At 36.8% G+C, this 22,608-nt stretch overlaps 1 protein-coding gene across 1 annotated transcript; it reads left to right on the top strand.

The window, feature by feature from the left end:
• The first annotated feature begins 168 nt into the window (after nucleotides 1-168).
• Nucleotides 169-20,897, top strand: LOC127882127 (histone-lysine N-methyltransferase PRDM9-like). Its single transcript, XM_052430588.1, is given in 9 exon segments — nucleotides 169-707; nucleotides 10,348-11,198; nucleotides 11,839-11,921; nucleotides 13,159-13,267; nucleotides 14,380-14,456; nucleotides 14,701-14,892; nucleotides 16,401-16,566; nucleotides 19,289-20,015; nucleotides 20,017-20,897. Coding segments are annotated over 8 exon segments (2,580 nt in total). The 5' UTR covers nucleotides 169-707; nucleotides 10,348-10,393; the 3' UTR covers nucleotides 20,438-20,897.
• The last annotated feature ends 1,711 nt before the right edge of the window (nucleotides 20,898-22,608 follow it).

The following is a 22,608-nucleotide window of genomic DNA, read 5'->3' as shown; positions in this document are numbered from 1 at the left end:
GCTTTTTGGTCAAATGTCCCGACATTTTTAATGGACTGTCCCGATTTGGACCCGAAAATTTCTGGCATGTATTATACATCCCATTCAGATTCACAACTATACTCAGTGCCCCAGATAATTATTTGGGATATAGGGTCAGCGATTTTCCTCCTTCTTTATAAAGTACCGGTAAACGGTACTTTCCAAATCGAACCAAATTCCCAAATTCCCAAAACGGTACTTTCCCAATCGAGCGAAAATTCCCAAATTCCCAATCGGCATCTGGAAAAATCCCAATCAGCGTCCGAATTTTTTCTCAAAACGATCGAAAGTTTCGTAAAAAAAACCAACTTTCGGCGAGCGAACAAAGAAAATCGTATAGTTGTGTGTAACCACGCGCTCGATTAATTTCGGGTTTTATTATTCAGCGCATTCAATCAATATAGTTGTTACTGTTTCCGGTTCTTTTGCCAGGCAGCCAGCATACTGTTTTACGTCGGTTTGTAACCTTATCGTAGTTTGAAATGAGTCATAATAGCAAATATTATGCCAAAAAACCAATCGGAACCATCTATCACAGGACACATTGACAGCCCTAATGATGCTGTGCAGGGAGGGATGCAAGCAACTGAGTGATGATCAAACATCAAAGATTGTTGAAATTTTCACAAAAATGAAAGAGAGAGACATTGCTTTAAAAGAGATTAAAACAACTAGTAATTGATTTGGTGTGTTCTTTATATTATTTTGTTATTTATATAAACTTTATAACTTAATGGTCATTAAGGCATGCCTGCAAATGATTATTTAAATGGTTTATGGACGTTTCGTGCCACTACCAGTTCGTGCCACTGATATTTGTGTTAAAAAGGGGTAGACGTTTCGTCCCACTGATAATATATAGACGGATAGGTGTGAATGATATTGGGGTGTATATTAATGTAGAAAATTACAATAATGTTGACAGTTATGATTATAAATAACAAACAAATAAAATGATTTATCATTAGTATAATAATATTTGTAAATAGTGTATTATATGCGATAAACATAAAGCATAAAGTGTTGTTATTTTTTATGAATCATGTGTATGCGCTTGTAATAATAAAATAAAATGATTTATTGTTAGTATACAAACATGTGTGCATAGTTCATTATGTTTAATAAATATAAAACATGAAATGCTGTTATTTTCTATGCTTCAATTGTATGTATTATATACATAAATAATAATATATAACATGAATGAACAATAATACAATTTAAAATAAAGTTGGTCTTTTTCTTTTAAGAAAAGCTTATGCTTTACTATCGACTCACAAACTTTCAATTAGCCGTATGTGTCTTTACGTAATTAGCAAACAATTAATTACTGACTCGGGCCTTTAATTTACAGACACGGGCCTTTAATGGCCAATTAGTAACCAATTAGTAAACAACTCACCGCTTTAATTATGATACAAACTGTGTATGTGTGTATCAGAGTTTATTTCCAGGTGCTACCGGCCTCTTGACGAGATCTTTGAGGTAAACTGTGTAATTCATTGAAAGAGTAAATAAAGTCAGTTGAACACACAGTATATAATACCGCGAGACGTTACGAACGAACAACGACGTTAAAGGTATTTTTTTACATGTATAGAATAATAAAGCAATATATTATTTTCAATTGATAGTTATAATTTAAATATTATCTTATAAAAACTAATATATCATATTTTCATTGGATAGTTATAATTTAAATATTATTAAATACAAATTATTATACATCATAGTTCACAACATATATTTTTTTCCAGGATGGCATTGCAGAATCAACGGTCGAGCAGGGCGTCCCGACCTAGGGTTTTACATGTTGCGCCGTGAGGCAGAAACAGTGGATCTAACAATCCGCCTTGTGTCGGAGCACGCCCTGACTCGGGTACACCGGAAAATCTTCAAAGAAGTGCACGGGCGGCTCTTCGAGATCTGGGAGAAGTACGAAGACGATGACATGACAACTACTCAACTGCTGAGAGCGTGCAGCCATATCATCGGGCTGGGACCGAGCACAACCCAGGATGACATCCACGATGAGGACTTCTGAAATGCAATACATTGTATATATGATTTGTGTATGATAGGATAGTATGCTGTTGTATTTGTGTTTCTATATTTGTGCACTTTTGTAAATGTGTATTAAAACAATGTTTGAATATATTTATGTAATCAATCTAGATATTGTTAAAATGTATGCATGCATATGATGTTGCTAATGTCAATTTATTGCAAATGTTTGTATATTTTTATGTAATCTCGGCCAACACAAGATAATCCTACAAGATTGGGTAGGCTGCAATTTTTTTGTCAAAAATGTATGTTTGCATTCACTTCTGATGTTTTAATATATTTATGTAATGTATTGTTAATGTATTATATGAAGCATTTAAATTGACTCTTAAACAATCTTGAAAAAAAAAACAATGTTGTTTTCCCATTGAACAGATGTTACAATCAAAGGTGCGAAAGATTCCTGTTATGATTTCACACCTATACGGTATTATTTACACCTATCTGCCTATATATTATCAGTGGGATGAAACGTCCAATGCCCTCCTACACAAATATCAGTGACACGAACTGGTAGTGGCACGAAACGTCCAGCACCCATTTAAATGGGTATGTTCAATTAAGTATGAACTGTATGATGTTTTGAATAAGAGATGAAACTTCACGACGCGATTTTCCCAATTTCAGGATTTCACGACCTGATTTTTCCCAATTTTGAGGTTTTCACGACTCAATTTTTCCCAATCAGACCGGTACAGGTACTTTTCCCAATTGGACAAGGAAAATCGCTGAGGGTTTTCACGCTTTACTTCTGTTGAAGCTGCATACTTGTATTGATTCAATAAAATTGTAAACTATCATCATAAACTTTAGTAAACTGATGTTTCACAACATCTTTAATCCTTGAAACTTTCCTTAATATGAACTTTAAACTTAAAAACAAATGATAACACGAATGATTCGGCTCTAATTGGCTTTTGATTTCTTGGTTCGGAAACGTTTGCAATCAAATTATATTTTGGCGCAACAATTGCGGACGTCTTTCGACCTCTCTGAGACTTTTTATTTCCCATCGTAATAGAAGCTGAAAGTACAGACGCTTTACAAAGACATAAACAAAGAACGACGGTTTAAGACAGACTTAAAACGCATTTTTTTATTTAACAATGAAATCTAGTCCGCATAGCGTTTGGATAACTTTGACTGTTTTCCTGCTTTGTCATCCAGGTGCTTGCTGAATGAAAGCGTCGCCGCCTTACCATTGCCCCAGATAAGCTGTGCATCTGCGTCTTTCACCCTATTAAAATGTATAAAAATGCAAAGAAATACAATATCATGTGTATTGAAAACGCAACCAATTTGACTTTTACGCAAATTTGTCAAATTTTATGCGTACAATACAATAGCTTCGCTCGAAAATGTTCGCTCATTTCGGTATTTTCTGTACACTGTATACTGTATTATTCACACTTATACGGCCATATATTATCAGTGGGACAAAACATCTACCCATTTTCAACACAAATATCAGTGGCACATCTCGGTAGTGGCACAAAACGTCCATAAACCTTTATGACGATTGAATTTAAGTTAATTCTATTTGTTATACCCCCACAAACGAAGTTTAGGGGGATATATAGGAGTGAACTTGTCTGTCGGTCAGTCTGTCTGTCGGTCCGTATTAAGTGTCCGCTCTGTAATTCAAGTAGTTTTCATCCGATCTTCACCAAACTTGGTCAGAAGTTGTATCTACATGATGTCTAGGCCAAGTTCGAACATGGGCCTTGCCGGGTCAAAAACTAAGTCACGGGGTCACTTAGTGCGTTTTAAACATTCAGCATGTTGTCCGCTCTCTAATTCAAGTAGTTTTCATTCGATCTTCACCAAACTTGGGCAGAAGTTGTATCTAGATGCCAAGTTAGAACATGGGCCTTGCCGGGTCAAAAACTAGGTCACGGGGTCACTTAGTGCGTTTTTTAACATTCCGCATGGTGTCCTCTCTCTTATTCAAGTAGTTTTCATCCGATTTTCACCAAAATTGGTCAGAAGTTTTATCTAGATGATCTGAAGGCAAAGTTCAAACGTGGGCCATGCCAGATCAAAAACTAGGTCACAGGGTCACTTTGTACGTTTTACACATTGAGCATGGTGTCCGCTCTCTATTTCAAGTAGTTTAAATCCAATCTTCACCACACTTGGTCAGAAGTTGTAACTAGATGATGTGTAGGTCAAGTTCGAACATGGGCCATGCCGGGTCAAAAACTAGGTCACGGGGTCACTTAGTGTGTTTTAAACCTCACCATGTTGTCCGCTCTCTAATTCAAGTAGTTTTTATCCAATCTTCACCAAAATTGGTCAGTAGTTGTATCTTGATAGTGTCTAGGGCAAGTTTGAATATGGGACATGCCGGGTCAAAAACAAGGTCACGGGGGCGTTTTAAACATCACAATGTTGTCCGCTCTCTAATTCAAGTAGTTTTCATCCAATCTTCACCAAAATTGGTCAGAAGTTGTATCTAGATGATGTCTAGGTCAAGTTTGAATATGGGTCATGCCGGGTCAAAAACTAGGTCACGGGGTATCTTAGTGCGTTTTAAACCTCACCATGTTTTCCGCTCTCTAATTCAAGTAGTTTTCATCCAATCCTCACCAAACTTGGTCACAAGTTTTATCTTTATGATCTCTAGGACAAGTTTGAACATGGGCCATTCCGGGCCTAAAACTAGGTCACGGGGTCACTCAGTGCGTTTTTAGCTCATCTATTTTGAAAAAAATTATGAGCTATTGTCATCACCTTGGCGTCGGCGTCCGGTTAAGTTTTGCGTTTAGGTCCACTTTTCTATTAAAGTATCAATGCTATTGCATTCAAACTTGGTACACTTACTTACTATCATGAGGGGACTGGGCAGGAAAAGTTAGATAACTCTGGCGTGCATTTTGACAGAATTATGTGCCCTTTTTATACTTAGAAAATTGAAAATTTTGGTTAAGTTTTGTGTTTAGGTCCATTTTATTCCTTAAGTATCAAAGCTATTGCTTTCATACTTGCAACACTTACTAACTATCATAAGGGTACTGTGCAGGCAAAGTTATGTAACTCTGACTGGCATTTTGACAGAATTATGTGCCCTTTTTATACTTAGAAAATTGAAAATTTGGTTAAGTTTTGTGTTTTGGTCCACTTTACCCCTAAAGTATCATAGACAGTGTCCGACAAATGTCTTATTTTTCAGGTAGCCCACTGGGCTACCAATAAAAATATTTGGTAGCCCATAAAATTTTCCTACAAAATGATAAGAGGCAGGTTTTCATCTTTATTTTATTTCTTCATTTACATATAAATAATATGCATACATACATATACATAAAACAGCAAGTAGTCTGATGTACACAGTCAATATCGTTAATTAATGTTACAGTACAGGCACCGTGTACTTAAATGTAAATGTACCAAAGAAAATCATATACTACATGTAGATATTACATGTATGTGCACATGTATGCGTACTTAAATTCGGACAGTACGTAAAGTCGGAAACGTAAATAAAGCGTTTAGATGATCAATACTATTGACTATTATGGTGTTAATCATTGCATTTGTCCTTTTTAACAACAAATACCGAGTTTCAAAGAAATCAAGAGAGTATTAAATCATTTATTTACTTGTGTCCGACTTTAAGTACTGTCCAAACTTACGTATTGCATCCGTATGTTACGACACTTGTGTGCAGTCAGTATACAATATATAATTGTTTCAATAATGAAGGAACTAATACAGCGTAACGGTAATGATACAACGTGTTTACATTATATTTTATTTAGAGGAAATGTCAATGCCAAATAATTCGCGAGATACCCCGGTACTTTAGTTGAAATTCACAACGAAACGTTTAATGGAAATTATATGTTCTCAATGTTAAATGTTCCGCTACGAAATTTTTATTTACAAATAAATACACCCACGCCGATTTATTTTCGCGCGCATTTTATCTGGACAAAGAAATTCATTTATTTAATGTAGAATTTGTAACCTCAAATAGCTGTACACGACGCATGCAAACCGTGTCAGGTGATTTACGCATGTTGCAATACAACGGTCCTGATTGGGAGCTTATTTCATCATATCTTTAAATAGAACAATATGCCGAAATTCATTTGACACTTTCGAAATTTTCAAACGTTTGTGTTTATGACTCTTATCGTCTATATTACCCACCCATAATTTGGTTTTAAAAATATAAATCGGGGCATATATGGGATTATCGATTAACAGTCGCTCCTTTAATCCAATCATTAATTGACAATGCAAACTAATTAGCAGGTGTTAACCGCGTTCACACCGTTGTAATTAATATTCATTTTCGGTTTCGTTACATTTTTTATGATTCATAGATATTGCTTTCATACTTGGAACACTCGCAAACTATCATAAGGGGACAGTAAAGGACAAGTTGCATAACTCTGGTTGTCATTTTTACGGAATTATGGCCCTTTTTTGACTTAGTATCTTTGAATATATGGTTAAATTTTGTGTTTAGATCCACTTTACTTCTAAAGTATCAAGGCTATTGCTTTCAAACTTCAAATACTTTCATGCTATCATGAGGGTACTGTACCTGGCAAGTTGAATTTTACCTTGACCTTTGAATGACCTTGACCCTCAAGGTCAAATTATTAAATTTTGCTAAAATTGCCATAACTTCTTTATTTATGATAAGATTTGATTGATACTTAGACAAAACAACTCTTACCTGACGTACCACAATAGACTCCACCCAAACCATCCCCCACCCCCCCCCCTCCGAATCACCTCCCCCTATTTTATTTTTTTTTAACCAGGTTTTCCGAAGGAAAAAACTGGTTATTAGATTGGCGAATGCGGGCGGGCTGGCTGGCTGGCTGGCTGGCGGGCTGGCTGGCGGAACAAGCTTGTCCGGGCCATAACTATGTCGTTCATTGTCAGATTTTAAAATCATTTGGCACATTTGTTCACCATCATTGGACGGTGTGTCGCGCGAAATAATTACTTCGATATCTCCAAGGTCAAGGTCACACTTTGAGTTCAAAGGTCAAAAATGGCCATAAATGAGCTTGTCCTGGCCATAACTATGTCATTCATTGTGAGATTTTAAAATCATTTGGCACATTTGTTCACCATCATGGGACGGTGTGTCGCACGAAAGAATCACGTCCATATCTCAAATGTCAAGGTCGCCACGACTAAAAATAGATTTTTTTTTAAAAACAAACTTACACAGGGGATTAATTTTGTTTGTTCATTTCAAAAGTTCAGTTTGAGTTTTCTCCCTTTATCAGATTTTTTTTTCACAATGAAAACCTGGTTTTGTGACAATTTTGTCCCTTGTTTAAAGATCATCTAATAAATGACGACCACACCCTAACACTATACCCCCCCCTCAATTTTTTTTAAACATGGTTAAAAAAACACATATATTTATTTTTATTATTAACCAGGTTTTCCGAAGGAAAAAACTGGTTATTAGATTGGCGAATGCGGGCGGGCTGGCTGGCTGGCTGGCTGGCGGGCTGGCTGGCGGGCTGGCGGAACAAGCTTGTCCGGGCCATAACTATGTCGTTCATTGTCAGATTTTAAAATCATTTGGCACATTTGTTCACCATCATTGGACGGTGTGTCGCGCAAAATAATTACGTCGATATCTCCAAGGTCAAGGTCACACTTTGAGTTCAAAGGTCAAAAATGGCCATAAATGAGCTTGTCCGATCCATAACTATGTCGTTCATTGTCAGATTTTAAAATCATTTGGCACATTTGTTCACCATCATGGGACGGTGTGTCGCACGAAATAATTACGTCAATATCTCCAAGGTCAAGGTCACACTTTGAGTTCAAAAGTCAAAAATGGCCATAAATGAGCTTGTCCGAGCCATAACTATGTCGTTCATTGTCAGATTTTAAAATCATTTGGCACATTTGTTCACCATGATTGGACGGTGTGTCACGCGAAATAATTACGTCGATATCTCCAAGGTAACGGTCACACTTTGAGTTCAAAGGTCAAAAATGGCCATAAATGTCCCTTGAGATATAACCTTCATATTTGGTATGCATGTGTATATGGACAAGGCCTTTCCATACGCACAACAATTTTGACCCCTGTTACCTTGACCTTGAAGTAGGGGTCTGTGTTTAGGTTTCAAAATCTGCGTTTAGGTTTCGAAAAATGCTCATAACTTCTATGTCCCTTGAGATATAACCTTCATATTTGGTATGCATGTGTATATGGACAACGCCTTTCCATACGCACACAAATTTTGACCGTCCGTCCGTCCGTGTGTCCGTCCGAAAACTTTAACGTTGCTCATAACTTTTGCAATATTGAAGATAGCAACTTGATATTTGCCATGCATGTGTATCTTATGAAGCTGCACATTTTTAGTGGTGAAAGGTCAAGGTCATCCTTCATGGTCAAAGGTCAAAAAAAATAAATTCATGTGCATCTCATGGAGCTGCACATTTTGAGTGGTGAAAGGTCAAGGTCATCCTTCAAGGTCAAAGGTCATTTTTTTTTTTTTTTTCACCATCAAATTACCAGTCTGCCAAAGGCTACAACAAACCTCTACTTACAAAGTTCTCATTTTTAACCAGGTTTTCCGAAGGAAAAAACTGGTTATTTGATTGGCGAATGCGGGCGGGCTGGCGGGCGGGCGGAACAAGCTTGTCCGGGCCATAACTATGTCGTGCATTGTCAGATTTTAACATCATTTTGCACATTTGTTCACCATCATTTGACGGTGTGTCGCGCGAAATAATTACATCGATATCTCCAAGGTCAAGGTTTCACTTTGAGTTCAAAGGTCAAAAATGGCCATAAATGAGCTTGTCCTGGCCATAACTATGTCATTCATTGTGAGATTTTAAAATCATTTGGCACATTTGTTCACCATCATGGGACGGTGTGTCGCACGAAAGAATCACGTCAATATCTCCAATGTCAAGGTCGCCACGACTAAAAATATATTTTTTTAAAAAACAAACTTACAAAGGGGTTAATTTTGTTTGTTCATTTCAAAAGTTCAGTTTGAGTTTTCTCCCTTTATCAGATTTTTTTTTCACAATGAAAACCTGGTTTTGTGACAATTTTGTCCCTTGTTTTATTTTTGAAATACCGTCCAACCATCCCACCCAAGAATCCCCCCCCCCCAAATGTTTTTTTTTGAAGATAGTGTAATAAATGACCACACCCCCACGCTATACACCCCTTTCCACTCCACCCCTCCCTCCTTTGTGATTGAAATTGAGATAGGTCCCTTCACCTTTAAAAAGAAAAATAGATGAGCGGTTTGCACCCGCAAGGCGGTGCTCTTGTTTAACATTCATCATGGTGTCCGCTCTCTAATTCAAGTAGTTTACATCCGATCTTCACCAAACTTGGTCAGAAGTTTTATGGAGATGATCTTAAGGCCAAGTTAGAACATGGGCCTTTCTGGGTCAAAAACTAGGTCAAGGGGTCACTTAGTGCGTTTTAAAAATTGAGCATGGTGTCCGCTGTTTTTTGTGAAGACGACATGCAAAATATTATGTGTCAATGCGGCATACGGGGGTATTCGTCACGTCTGTGACAAAGCTCTAGTTTTATTTGAATTTAGTTTTACTTAAATAATACACATGATAAACACGGAAAATAATCTTTGGCGTTTAATGATGTCCATTGTGTTCATGAATTTAAAAAAAGATTTAAAATAAAGTGTTTTTTGTTGCATGCTTTTGTTTATTTAATTATTTATAGTCATTGTTTTAATATTTTATCAATGACAAGTTATTTTTCACCTTTTTCAATAATTATATTCTAAGGTAACAATGAAAATGTATTGTTATTGTTTACTTATTGATGAGCTTGAAGCCTTGTTCATGACCGCTAATATTTATTCGAACACGCTTACTAAGTGTTACCAGGTTTGGGCAAAAAAGTACTTGATGATGAAACAAAATGGTAACAACAATGCAGAACACACTTTACTATGTCAAGATAAAGTTTCCAAAACCATGCAAAAAAGAATATAAAAATGTTTGTAATGTTTGCACAGTACGCATTACCCGGTATTGTTGACCAGTGCCCTACTTTAAAACAAATTGTCCTACCTAAACAATTCATATCTTAAACCGGCATACAAAAAATATTGGAAAAAAACACACGCACTAATATATCAAGATTAGTTTTTCAGATCATTTTATGTAATGATTGTAACTGTAAAGTGGTTTGCAATATTTTTACATATTTGTAAGTGTTGTGACCATATAATCTGTCTCACGAAATTGCCTATGAATTAACATTTTCAGAATGACAAAAACATAGAAAAGTGTGGCGGCCTCCAAAAAGTTCAAAATGAGAAAACGAAAGACAGAAAGCAATACCTGGGAAAGTGACCTTAAAAGCAAGTGTACAATTAGAAAGGACTTTGATTCCAAAACCCAAACTAGTGTAAACACTATATCGGCTAGGGTAAGTCAAGAGACATTAAATTCAGACCAAACAATAGCTGACTTGAACTCTGTTTGTGTCAAAATTGAAACTGATGAATGGACAGCATGGTATACTCCGGCTTCTGATTTTTATTCCGTTTGTGCCAAATCAGAACAGGATCTATGGGAAGAGAGACATCCAGATTGCAACAAACAAGATGGCTTCACCTCTGAATGTGTGAAATCAGAACAGACGGAATGTGAAGTTTTGCGTCAAGATGTAGCCAGACAAGCTTGCTTCAATTCTGTATGTGTGAACAAAAACGCGACTTCCAATTCAAATGCACAAGATGAGCTCCATTCTGTATGTGGGGCAACACAACAGTCTCTAAATCCAATTACAGACCAGGGTTATATAACAACATATGACGTCAATAATGAATGTGGTATAGCTAAACAGTATATAAAGACAGGAACAGACAATGGAAATACAACAGCAAATGATCACAATGCTTTATGTGATCATACATACATTTTGTATTCAAAAACACCAGAGAATCAAGCTAAACTGGCCGACCTTAATTCTGTATATCTGACAAGGCAAGAGATTGAACTTTCAAATGTAGACGAATATTATGCTAAATCAGCTGTGGGTGGATGGACAATACAAATGGACCAATACTCCAACTTAAATGTTCCAAGACATTCAAACTCGGAAAAAGATGGAGGTGAATTATGTACACTCAATAACTCAAACAATTAACATGGGATCACCATGAAACTTTTTAATTATGTAATAATATCAAAGCGCAGTTTTTACAGCAAGCCAGATTGCATTGAGTTGTTTGTAGTTATGGCCCATTATTTGTAAAAAGGCTTAATTTACCTTGCCTGCTCACTAAATCGGATTGTTTAAATGGGATCATCATGAAACATGGTGGCTATGTTTTTGGGCATTAAATATCCACCAAGTTTGATAATCAGCTAACTTGCATAAAGCCCTCCCATATTAAGGCCCTTGAATTATCAAGTATTTGCCAAATTAATGTCGTCTGCTTTCTAATAGGTACATGTAGTTTATAAGCTAGAAGAGATTTCATTGGAACCGAAATACAATAAAAGTGAGTGTTGTCCCGGAAAAGCATGTTGAGGGTTGAATGTGAAACTGTTGTACCTGCTGAACATTTCTAGATTAGATACAGTAGTTTATGGTACCCTTGTTTAATTGTGTTAATTATGGATACTCAATACACTTGAAATCCAGTTTAAAAAAAGAGTCACACAAAATCCATATTTTGACGAAACAAGAGGGTGTTGGAAAGGTTACTTAGTAATAACAGAAGTTTTATTTTAATGATATGCTTGCAGAGAATGCTGTGACAAGGACTGCATCTCCTTTCCTGGAACCAGCTAAGAATAAATTAGAGGAAAAGGGTGACCATGTGAAGAAAGTATGTATAAGTAACCAGTATTTTGTTTTCCTCTTATTGCAATAAATTATAGGGAGGTATTGAGCACTGTACTGGTTCCTACATGTGTCTGTCCTGAAGATTGTGGCTCCAACCTATCTTTTACTACTAGGTGGACCTAGCTCAAACTTTGACTGTTGAATGACTTTCATGTGTGATTATCATTAAGTAAGGAACATTGGCTGCAACAAGTTTTTACAGAATTATGTTCCTTGGTCTGCTTTTTTGCATAAGAAAATATAGTCCCAAAATGTTTGTGTTTTTAAAATCTTTAGCTGCTTGGCGGAATTTGCTTCAACTTTCACTGCCTGAGTAATATTAATGTAAAGACGATGGTTAAGAAAAACGTTTTTGCTGTGTCCAGTATTTCCCTTTGTCTGTTGTTTAGGTAGAGTGTGTTTGTGAATGAGATATTTTATAGCCGTCCGCCTGTTGCATGGAATGCTTTTTAACCAGGTTTTCCGAAGGAAAAAACTGGTTATTAGATTGGCGAATGCGGGCGGGCTGGCTGGCTGGCTGGCTGGCGGGCTGGCGGAACAAGCTTGTCCGGGCCATAACTATGTCGTTCATTGTCAGATTTTAAAATCATTTGGCACATTTGTTCACCATCATTGGACGGTGTGTCGCGCGAAATAATTACGTCTATATCTCCAAGGTCAAGGTCACACTTTGAGTTCAAAGGTCAAAAATGGACATAAATGAGCTTGTCCGAGCCATAACTATGTCGTTCATTGTCAGATTTTAAAATCATTTGGCACATTTGTTCACCATCATTGGACGGTGTGTCGCGCGAAATAATTACGTCGATATCTCCAAGGTCAAGGTCACACTTTGAGTTCAAAGGTAAAAAATAGCCATAAATGAGCTTGTCTGGGCTATAACTATGTCATTCATTATGATATTTTAAAATCATTTGGCACATTTGTTCACCATCATGGGACGGTGTGTTGCACAAAAGAATCACGTCAATATCTCCAATGTCAAGGTCGCCACGACTAAAAATAGATTTATTTTAAAACAAACTTACAAAGGGTGTTAATTTTGTTTGTTCATTTAAAAAGTTCAGTTTGAGTTGTCTCCCTTTATCAGATTTTTTTTCACAATGAAAACCTGGTTTTGTGACAATTTTGTCCCTTGTTTGTTTTGATTTAAAGATAAATAAAATGGAATAAAATGTGTGAAATGTAATGTATATTATTCATATTCAACACCATTGCAGAGAACGAAGAAAAAGAGGTCCCCAGAAAAAGACAAGACATACAGGCTTCAAGAGAGGATCCTAGCCAGCTGTATGAACCTTGAACCTTGTGATAATGACCATTTTCTCTGTAAGCCCTGGAACAAAACATCCATTATTTTGCACTAGAAAGTCTCACGAAAGATCAACAAACATTATAATAATATTTTTTAGCTCCCTGAGCACTTAGTTTACATGTTGAGCTAAAGTGGTAAGTTCGGTGTCATGTGTTGTGCATGGTCAACATTTGGCTTGTTACCACTCTACAGCCACAAGTTAAATCAATATATAGAAAACTTTGTCAGTATGTTAATAGTGAAAATATTGAGACCAAGTTATAACCAGGGTCAAGTAGGTTAAAAACTATGCTTATTTGTTAAATCATTGAAAATCTGTATTACTACTCTAGAAGACACATTTATTAATCAATCTTGATGAAACTTAAAAATTCTAAACTTGGCAAAATTTGAAATTATATTGGGTTAAGTTCAGTGATAACTAGGACAGCAGGTCAAATTTTGCAAACCTTCTAACCCTTTAAAGCCTTGTTTATGATTCAATCTTGATAAAACTTACTCAGAAATTTTATATAACAATTTCAATGCCAAGTATAACTATAGGTAAAAACTAGGTCACTGGGTTATCATATGACAAGCCATATAAATAGTCAATCTTTAAGAGCATGGGTCAGAATGTTTAACTTGAGAGTAGCTATTTAAAATTTCGCTCCGATGTGGTACAAATTAGGTTGCTATGTCAAATCTGAGAAAATTAGTGATAACACTTAAACAAAGTTAAAATGCCTCATTTGTGGCTGTTTTGGGTTAAACTTATTTCTTTTTCATATCTAAGCCTAATTTAAAAGTGGGTCACATGAAGTAACAAACTATAAAGTCACAAGGTCAAATTATTGACCTTTTTTAAAATTGTACCTTGAACTTTGGTCAGATTTTGTGTTGCAAATAACTCAGAAAGTAAAAGAGCATTTGATTAAACCATATGAGCTTATTTTGTGAACTGATGACTGGGAATAGAAATAAAAAGTCTTGTGATGCAAAGGCTGTCCTTCAGATATTTTCTAAATTAGCGGTCTTATACTTTTCATTATAAATATAAGTGGGTTCTTTAAATCTGATGTTCTGGTAGCTGATATAAGTCTTTGACTTTGTTTGATTATTGCCCTGTGCTTATTTGCTCTCTTAGACTGTGGAGAATGCAATAAGGAGTTTGAAGGGGACTGCCCTGTCCATGGACCCTATAACTACATACAGGACAAAGAGGTGAGGCTGTATTCAATGTAATAAACTACATGTTGTAGAAAAATAAGGAAAAAAAAAACAACATATTACTGTTATGGTATCATGATAAAGTATCAGTATAAAGTATCATGGGCATATGAGACTGTTACTTAGAAAGTATTTTACCGATTATAAAGTCGATTAATATAAGAAATGCCTTATATATGCACTTATTGTTCTAATACAACTAGTGTTTACACTACATACACTTTAATATAAACTGAAGGTGCCAGAAGAAGACCCTCTTAAAGCTGAGCATACCTTGCCAGATTGCCTTGAAATCAAAACATCCAAAATAGCTGGAGCTGGTCTTGGAGTGTTTTCCAAAGAGGAACTGGAATCCAGGATCATGTTTGGACCGTATGGGGCAGATATCATAACTGACAACCATAAGTCAGGGTATTGCTGGCAGAGGAAGGTGATGCTAAGCTTGATGCATTAATACTTATTTGTAGTTTGAAATGCGAGGCTAATTTAAAAAAGTATAAATGTTAGAAAATAAAGTCCTGAATTTTCAACAAATGAATTCTCTTTGTAGCAGTCAATAGAAGGGATTTAATGTTTATTATACCGCCACAGAGGGAGAGGCATTAAACATTATACTTGTCCGTCTGTCCCTCAGCTTGTCTGTTCACCCCAAGTTATTTGATTACTCTTTAACTAATGGTTTGATCTTGCGCATACTGTTTATTGTGTAGATGATTGTAAAATAAAGGCATTGGACATTCCAGGAGTTTTAGCAGGATTATGTTTTTTGTCTATAGTTCAATTCTGATGCGTGTGTTGTCAATGCCTCTTTATCTATATGGTGATTCTTGTTCAAACTTTCGAATATGAATAACCTAAATGCAAAGATAAAAAAGTTTTGTTGCAGCAAGTTTTGGCAGAATTATCGCATTTGTCTGTTTTACCACTATTGAATATCCCAACATTGTTTTTATGCCCCCGGATCGAATGATCCGGGGTTACGGGGTATATTGTTTTTGGCCTTTCTGTCTGTCATTGTATGTGTGTGTCTGTCCCAAAACTTTAACCTTGGTCATAACTTTTGCAATATTGAAGATAGCAACTTGATATTGGGTATGCATGTGTATCTCATGGAGCTGCACATTTTGAGGGGTGAAGGGTCACGGTCATCCTTCAAGGTCAAAGGTCAAACATATGGCTTCAAAGGAGCACAGTAGAAGGCATTGTGTTTCACAAACACAGGCATTATTTCCAACTTATCTTTAACTACCAGATTGATATTGATCAAATTTTCATAGTGGTGTTATCTTTATTTTCTAGAGATAATAGTTATGAAAGTAACTTTTTCTGTGATAAGATTTGGCAGAGTTATGGCCCTTTGTTTGGTTTCCACTATAGAATACATAGTCCCAAATATTACTTTTTAATTACTCTTAAGTGCTTGGGAGAGTTTTATCAGACTTTAAAATTTGATTGTTCTTAGTGTACAGATGTTTGTTAAAAGAGAAATTTCGACAGCAATAGCTTTGACTGAATAATGGCCTTTTCTGTTTGTCTGCTGTGGAATTAATAATTGCTTTGACTGTGTCCAAACGTATGTTGTTTGGGCATCAGTACCTGTAACACATTTATAGCTAATATGTTATCATGCTGGCATGTAAAGATTTCACACATCTTGTGAAGCTGATTCATTATATAAAACAAGTGTGTATTTCAAGGGGTTAAAGTACTGTACTATTTTACATGAATGAAAGTAAAAAAAACAAACACTTTACTAAGTATGTTTGTGCTGTATAAAATATTGTATGACCATTGCCGCTATTTAGTTTATCAGTGCATTGTTTGGTACTTTGGTCTATCTATGTTGCTCTTTATAACAAGCATATTGGGTATCAGGTTTTCTTGTGTATCAATCATATTTACTGTTGGTTGTTTATAGTAAGATTCTATTCATTTCAGATCTATAAGGATGGCAACGGGAGTCACTTTGTGGATGCCCAGAACAAAGCCACCTCTAACTGGATGAGATATGTGAACTGTGCTATGACGGATGCAGATCGGAACCTTGTAGGATTGCAGTACAAAGGAGGCATCTATTACTGCACATTGAAGCCAGTTTCACCAGGTATATACCCCTGTTGTATGACTAAAGATATGAATGTTCAATGTGGATCTGTCTGATTAGAGCAGTCTCAACTTGGTTATACGGGTTCAATTTCCTGTACGTGGGTAGGAGTTTGTATGATTGTCTCCATACCAGAAAGGTGTTATTTTCTCCGGATTCTCTGATTTCCCCCACAGCGCAACACAGCTATATGAATACCTCAGACTAATAAAAAAATAGTTGGACATTGCAGCTTTAATTCAAATGTCTTCCCAATATATGTATCCCGGAAAAGCAACTTTTTGGAAAAACCCACTAATCTGCTGGTACAAATAAACATGACCCATTTATAATCCTTTCAAAATCACACACCGTATCAACAGTTATTATTTAAAGGAAGCTATCATTGGTTGATATAATGGACAAGCGTTGTTTGTACCGGGGTGATTAGTGGGTTTTTCTAAACTCATGCTTTTCCGGGATCAGTCTATTCTGAGTGCTGCCTTAGACACACTCCAGGTCCTTGCATAATGCAGCCTCAGTCGTAAAACTAATAAACGTCATTATATACACAACGATTAATAAAAGGTCAATCTAAGTAATTGAAAAACCTGCTTCTCAATACGTCTAAACAGTCTTGAAAAAATAATGTTTGTTTTACCAACTTCCCTTTCTACTCCAACATTCCCTTTAAATTATTTAACATTTGGAAATAGCAAAAAAACACATAAATAACCAAAACTTTGAGTTTGAATTAAAACCTGTCCTATATTTCAGTCTTAGAATCAAAAATAGAATATGTTGAGATCAACAAGAAGAACGTACAATTTGTATGTAATACAATTCACATTTACACATTTTTAGCTCATCTATTTTTTGAAAAAAAATTATGAGCTATTGTCATCACCTTGGCGTCGGCGTCGGCGTTGGCGTTGGCGTTGGCGTTGGCGTTGGCGTTGGCGTCGGCGTCCGGTTAAGTTTTGCGTTTAGGTCCACTTTTCTCAGAAAGTATCAATGCTATTGCATTCAAACTTGGTACACTTACTTACTATCATGAGGGGACTGGGCAGGCAAAGTTAGATAACTCTGGCGTGCATTTTGACAGAATTATGTGCCCTTTTTATACTTAAAAAATTGAAAATTTTGGTTAAGTTTTGCGTTTAGTTCCACTTTTCTCAGTAAGTATCAATGCTATTGCATTCAAACTTGGTACACTTACTTACTATCATGAGGGGACTGGGCAGGCAAATTTAGATAACTCTGGCATGCATTTTGACAGAATTATGTGCCCTTTTTATACTTAGAAAATTGACAATTTTGGTTAAGTTTTGTGTTTAGGTCCATTTTATTCCTTAAGCATTAAAGCTATTGCTTTCATACTTGCAACACTTACTAACTATCATAAGGGGACTGTGCAGGCAAAGTAATGTAACTCTGACTGGCATTTTGACAGAATTATGTGCCCTTTTTATACTTAGAAAATTGAAAATTTGATTAAGTTTTGTGTTTAGGTCCACTTTATTCCTACAGTATCAAAGCTATTGCTTTCATACTTGCAAGATTTATGAACTATCATAAGGGGACCGTGCAGGCAAAGTTATGTAACTCTGACTGGCATTTGAACGGAATTATGGGCCCTTTATACTTAGAAAATTGAAAATTTGGTTAAGATTTATGTTTTGGTCCACTTTACCCCTAAAGTATCATAGATATTGCTTTCATACTTGGAACACTCACAAACTATCATAAGGGTACAGTAAAAGGACAAGTTGCATAACTCTGGTTGTCATTGTTACGGAATTATGGCCCTTTTTTGACTTAGTAACTTTTAATATATGGTTAAATTTTGTGTTTCGATCCACTTTACTTCTTAAGTATCAAGGCTATTGCTTTCAAACTTCAAATACTTACATGCTATCATGAGGTTACTGTACCTGGCAACTTTAATTTTACTTTGACCTTTGAATGACCTTGACTCTCAAGGTCAAATTATTAAATTTTGCTAAAATTGCCATAACTTCTTTATTTATGATTAGATTTGATTGATACTTTGATGAAACTACTCTTACCTGACATACCACAATAGACTCCACCCAAACCATCCCCCGTGCCCTCCCCTCCCCCCCTCCCCCCTCCCCCCCTCCCCCCCCCTTTTTTTTTTTTTTTTTTTTTTTTTTTAAGATCATCTCACAAATGACCACCACACCCTCACACTATACCCCCCCCCCCACCCCACCCCCCCCCTATTTTTTTTTTTTTTTTTTTTTTTTTTTTTTTTTTAAAGATCATCTCACAAATTACCACCACACCCTCACACTATACCCCCCCCCATTTTTTTTTAAAAAATGGTTATGTTTGAAATACCGTCCAACCATCGCACCCAAACCCCCCCCCCCCATCGCCCCCCCCAACCCCTCCCCCCCCGGATTTTTTTTTTTTTTTTTTTTTTTTTTCGCTTTTTTGGAAGATAATGTAATAAATGTCCACAACCCCACACTATACACCCCTCTTCACTCCACTCCTCCCTCCTTTGTGATTGAAAATGAGAGTCCCTTCACCTTTAAAAAGAAAATAGATGAGCGGTCTGCACCCGCAAGGCGGTGCTCTTGTTAAGATATAAATGTGGGGTATCAGTCACATTTTTAACAAAGTTCTAGTTGAGACATTCTGTGTTTGTTGAAAAAAAAAGTTTAAGATTTGTAGATGTTTTATAAATAATTTGTTAATATTTCTATTGGTTCAGGTGAGGAGCTGCTGGTCTGGTACAGAGATGAATTAGCCAGAGAACTTGGCCTCATCGGACCCAAAAACCTGCTGAGCAGTTATTCAAGTAAAGACAGTGGTAACTTTAAGGAACACATGAGTGTACATGCAGGAGAGAGACCGTACAAATGCAAGGAGTGTGGTTATTCTTGTGACACGAGTTATAATTTGAAGACACACATGAGGATACATTCAGGAGAGAGACCATACAAGTGTGAGGAGTGTGGTAAAGAATTTAAGTTGAGAGATCACTGGAAGACACACATGAGGATACATTCAGGAGAGAGACCATACAAGTGTGAGGAGTGTCGTAAAGCATTTAAACTGAGTGATCACTTGAAGACACACATAAGGACACATACAGGAGAGAGACCGTACATGTGTGAGGAGTGTGGCTATGCTTTTAACAAGAGTGGTGACTTGAAGAGACACATGAGGATACATACAGGAGAGAGACCATACAAGTGTAAGGAGTGTGGCTATGCTTTTAACAAGAGTGATGACTTGAAGAGACACATGAGGATACACACAGGAGAGAGACTGTACAAGTGTGAGGAGTGTGGCTATGCTTGTAACAGGAGTGGTAACTTAAAGAGACACAGGAGGATACATGTAGGAGAGAGACCGTACAAGTGTGATGAGTGTGGCTATGCTTGTGACAAGAGTTATAACTTGAAGACACACATGAGGATACATACAGGAGAGACCATACAAGTGTGAGGAGTGTGGTAAAGCATTTAAACTGAGTGATCACTTGAAGAGACACATGAGGATACATTCAGGAGAAAGACCGTACAAGTGTGAGGAGTGTGGCTATACTTGTAACCAGAGTAGTACATTGAAGACACACATGAGGATACATTCAGGAGAGAGACTGTACAAGTGTGAGGAGTGTGGCTATGCTTGTAACCAGAGTAGTATATTGAAGACACACATGAGGATACATTCAGGAGAGAGACTGTACAAGTGTGAGGAGTGTGGCTATGCTTTTAACAGGAGTTATGACTTAAAAACACACATGAGGATACATTCAGGAGAGAGAATGTACAAGTGTGAGGTGTGTGGTAAAGCATTTAAACAGAGTGGTCACTTGAAGACACACATGAGGATACATAAAAAAACCTGCTGAGCAGTTATTTAAATAAAGACAGTGGTCACTTTAAGAAACACATGAGGATACATACAGAAGAGAGACCGTACAAGTGTGAGGTGTGTGGTAAAGCATTGAAACATAGTAGTACATTGAAGATACACATGAGGATACACTCAAGAGAGAGACTGTACAAGTGTGAGGAGTGTGGTTATGCATTTAACCAGAGTAGTACCTTGAAGACACACATGAGGATACATACAGGAGAAAGACCATACAAGTGTGAGAAGTGTGGGTATGCATGTAACCGGAGTTATGACTTGAAGAGACACATGCGGATACATATAGGAGAGAGACCGTACGAGTGTGAGGAGTGTGGTTATGCATGTAACCAGAGTTATGACTTAAAGAAACACACGAGGATACATTCAGGAAAGAGACCATACAAGTGTGAGGAGATTGGTTATGCATGTTAGTAAAGTGGTGACTTGAAGAAACACATGAGGATACACACAGAAGAGAGACCGTACATGTGTGAGGAATGTGGTTATGCTTGTAACCAGAGTTCTGACTTTAAGAAACACATGAGGATACATTCAGGAGAGAGACTGTACAAGTGCGAGGAGTGTGGCTATGCTTGTGACAAAAGTGGTGACTTGAAGAAACACATGAGGATACATTCAGGAGAGAGACTGTACAAGTGTGAGGAGTGTGGTTATGCTTGTAACCAGAGTAGTACCTTGAAGACACACATGAGGATACACTCAGGAGAGAGACCATGACAAGTGTGAGGAGTGTGGTTATGCATGTAACCATAGTACAACTTTGAAGACACACATGAGGGATACATTCAGGATAGAGACTGTACAAGTGGGAGGTGTGTGGTTATGCATGTAACCAGAGTAGTACCCTGAAGACGCACATGAAGATACATTCAGGATAGAGACTGTACAAGTGTGAGAAGTGTGGTTATGCATGTAACCAGAATTCTGACTTGAAGAGACACATGAGGATACATTCAGGAGAGAGACTGTACAAGCGTGAGGAGTGTGGTAATGCATGTAACCAGATTTCTGACTTTAAGAGACACATGAGGATACATTCAGAAGAGAGACTGTACAAGTGGGAGGAGTGTGGCTTTACATGTAACCAGAGTAGTACCTTGAGGACACACATGCGGATACATACAGGAGAAAGACCGTACACATTTTAGGAGTGTGGTTATGCATGTATCCAGAAAAGTACTTTGAAGACACACATAAGGATACATTTAGCAGAGTGACTGTCCAAGTGTGAGGATTGTGGTTATGCTTGTAACCAGAGTATAACCTTGAATACACATATGAGAATACATTCAGGAGAGAGACTGTACAAGTGTGAGGCGTGTGGCTATGCTTGTAACCAGAGTTCTGACTTGAAGAAACACATGAGGATACATACAGAAGAGAGACTGTACAAATGTGAGGTGTGTGGACCACAGTGTGGTAAAGCATTTAAACATAGTCAAGTGGTACATTGACAACACATGAAGATACATACAGAAGAGAGACCGTTCAAGTGGGATGTGTGTGGCTTTTCATTTAAACATAGTAGTCTCGTGAAAAAACACTTGATGATACATTCAAGAGAGAAACAAGTGTCAGTTGTGGTTATGCATGAAAGAAGAGTGGTCACTTGAAGACACGCATGAGGGTACATTCACGAGAATGGCTGTACAAGTGTGAGGAGTGTGGTTCTGCATCTAACACGAGTGGTAAATTGTAGATGTTCATGAGGATACATAATTGAAGAAATATCTAAAACAGGAAAATATCACAAATCTCTGATAAAAGAAGTGTTAGGGCTTCTTGTGATATAAACTTGTATAGTAAGATACAGTAGCTAAACAATCTTAAACTATAAGCCATGAAGGTTTAACATTTGAAAGTTAAATTATATTGTGTTCCTCTACCAAGTTTGTTAAAATCATGCCCCTGTAATAAAAACTTTAAAAGCCTTGTCCTGCATCTATTTTGTTTCCATAGTATGTATATACTGAACACTTGAAAAATCTTTCTCTCTGAAACTATAAGACCCAGAGTTTTGGTATTTGCATCTAACATAAATTGAGCTTCTGTACTAAGTTTGTTCACAACTGGCTCATGGATGTAACCTGTGTTCCATATATGTAGTAAAACTGACAAAAATCACTGAAACCCCTATGCACAAGG

This window comes from Dreissena polymorpha, chromosome 5 (assembly GCF_020536995.1).
Source record: "Dreissena polymorpha isolate Duluth1 chromosome 5, UMN_Dpol_1.0, whole genome shotgun sequence".
In the NCBI taxonomy this organism is placed as follows: domain Eukaryota; kingdom Metazoa; phylum Mollusca; class Bivalvia; order Myida; family Dreissenidae; genus Dreissena; species Dreissena polymorpha.
Note: the sequence above shows the minus strand (reverse complement) of the source record. Positions and strands in the feature narration are given on the sequence as shown.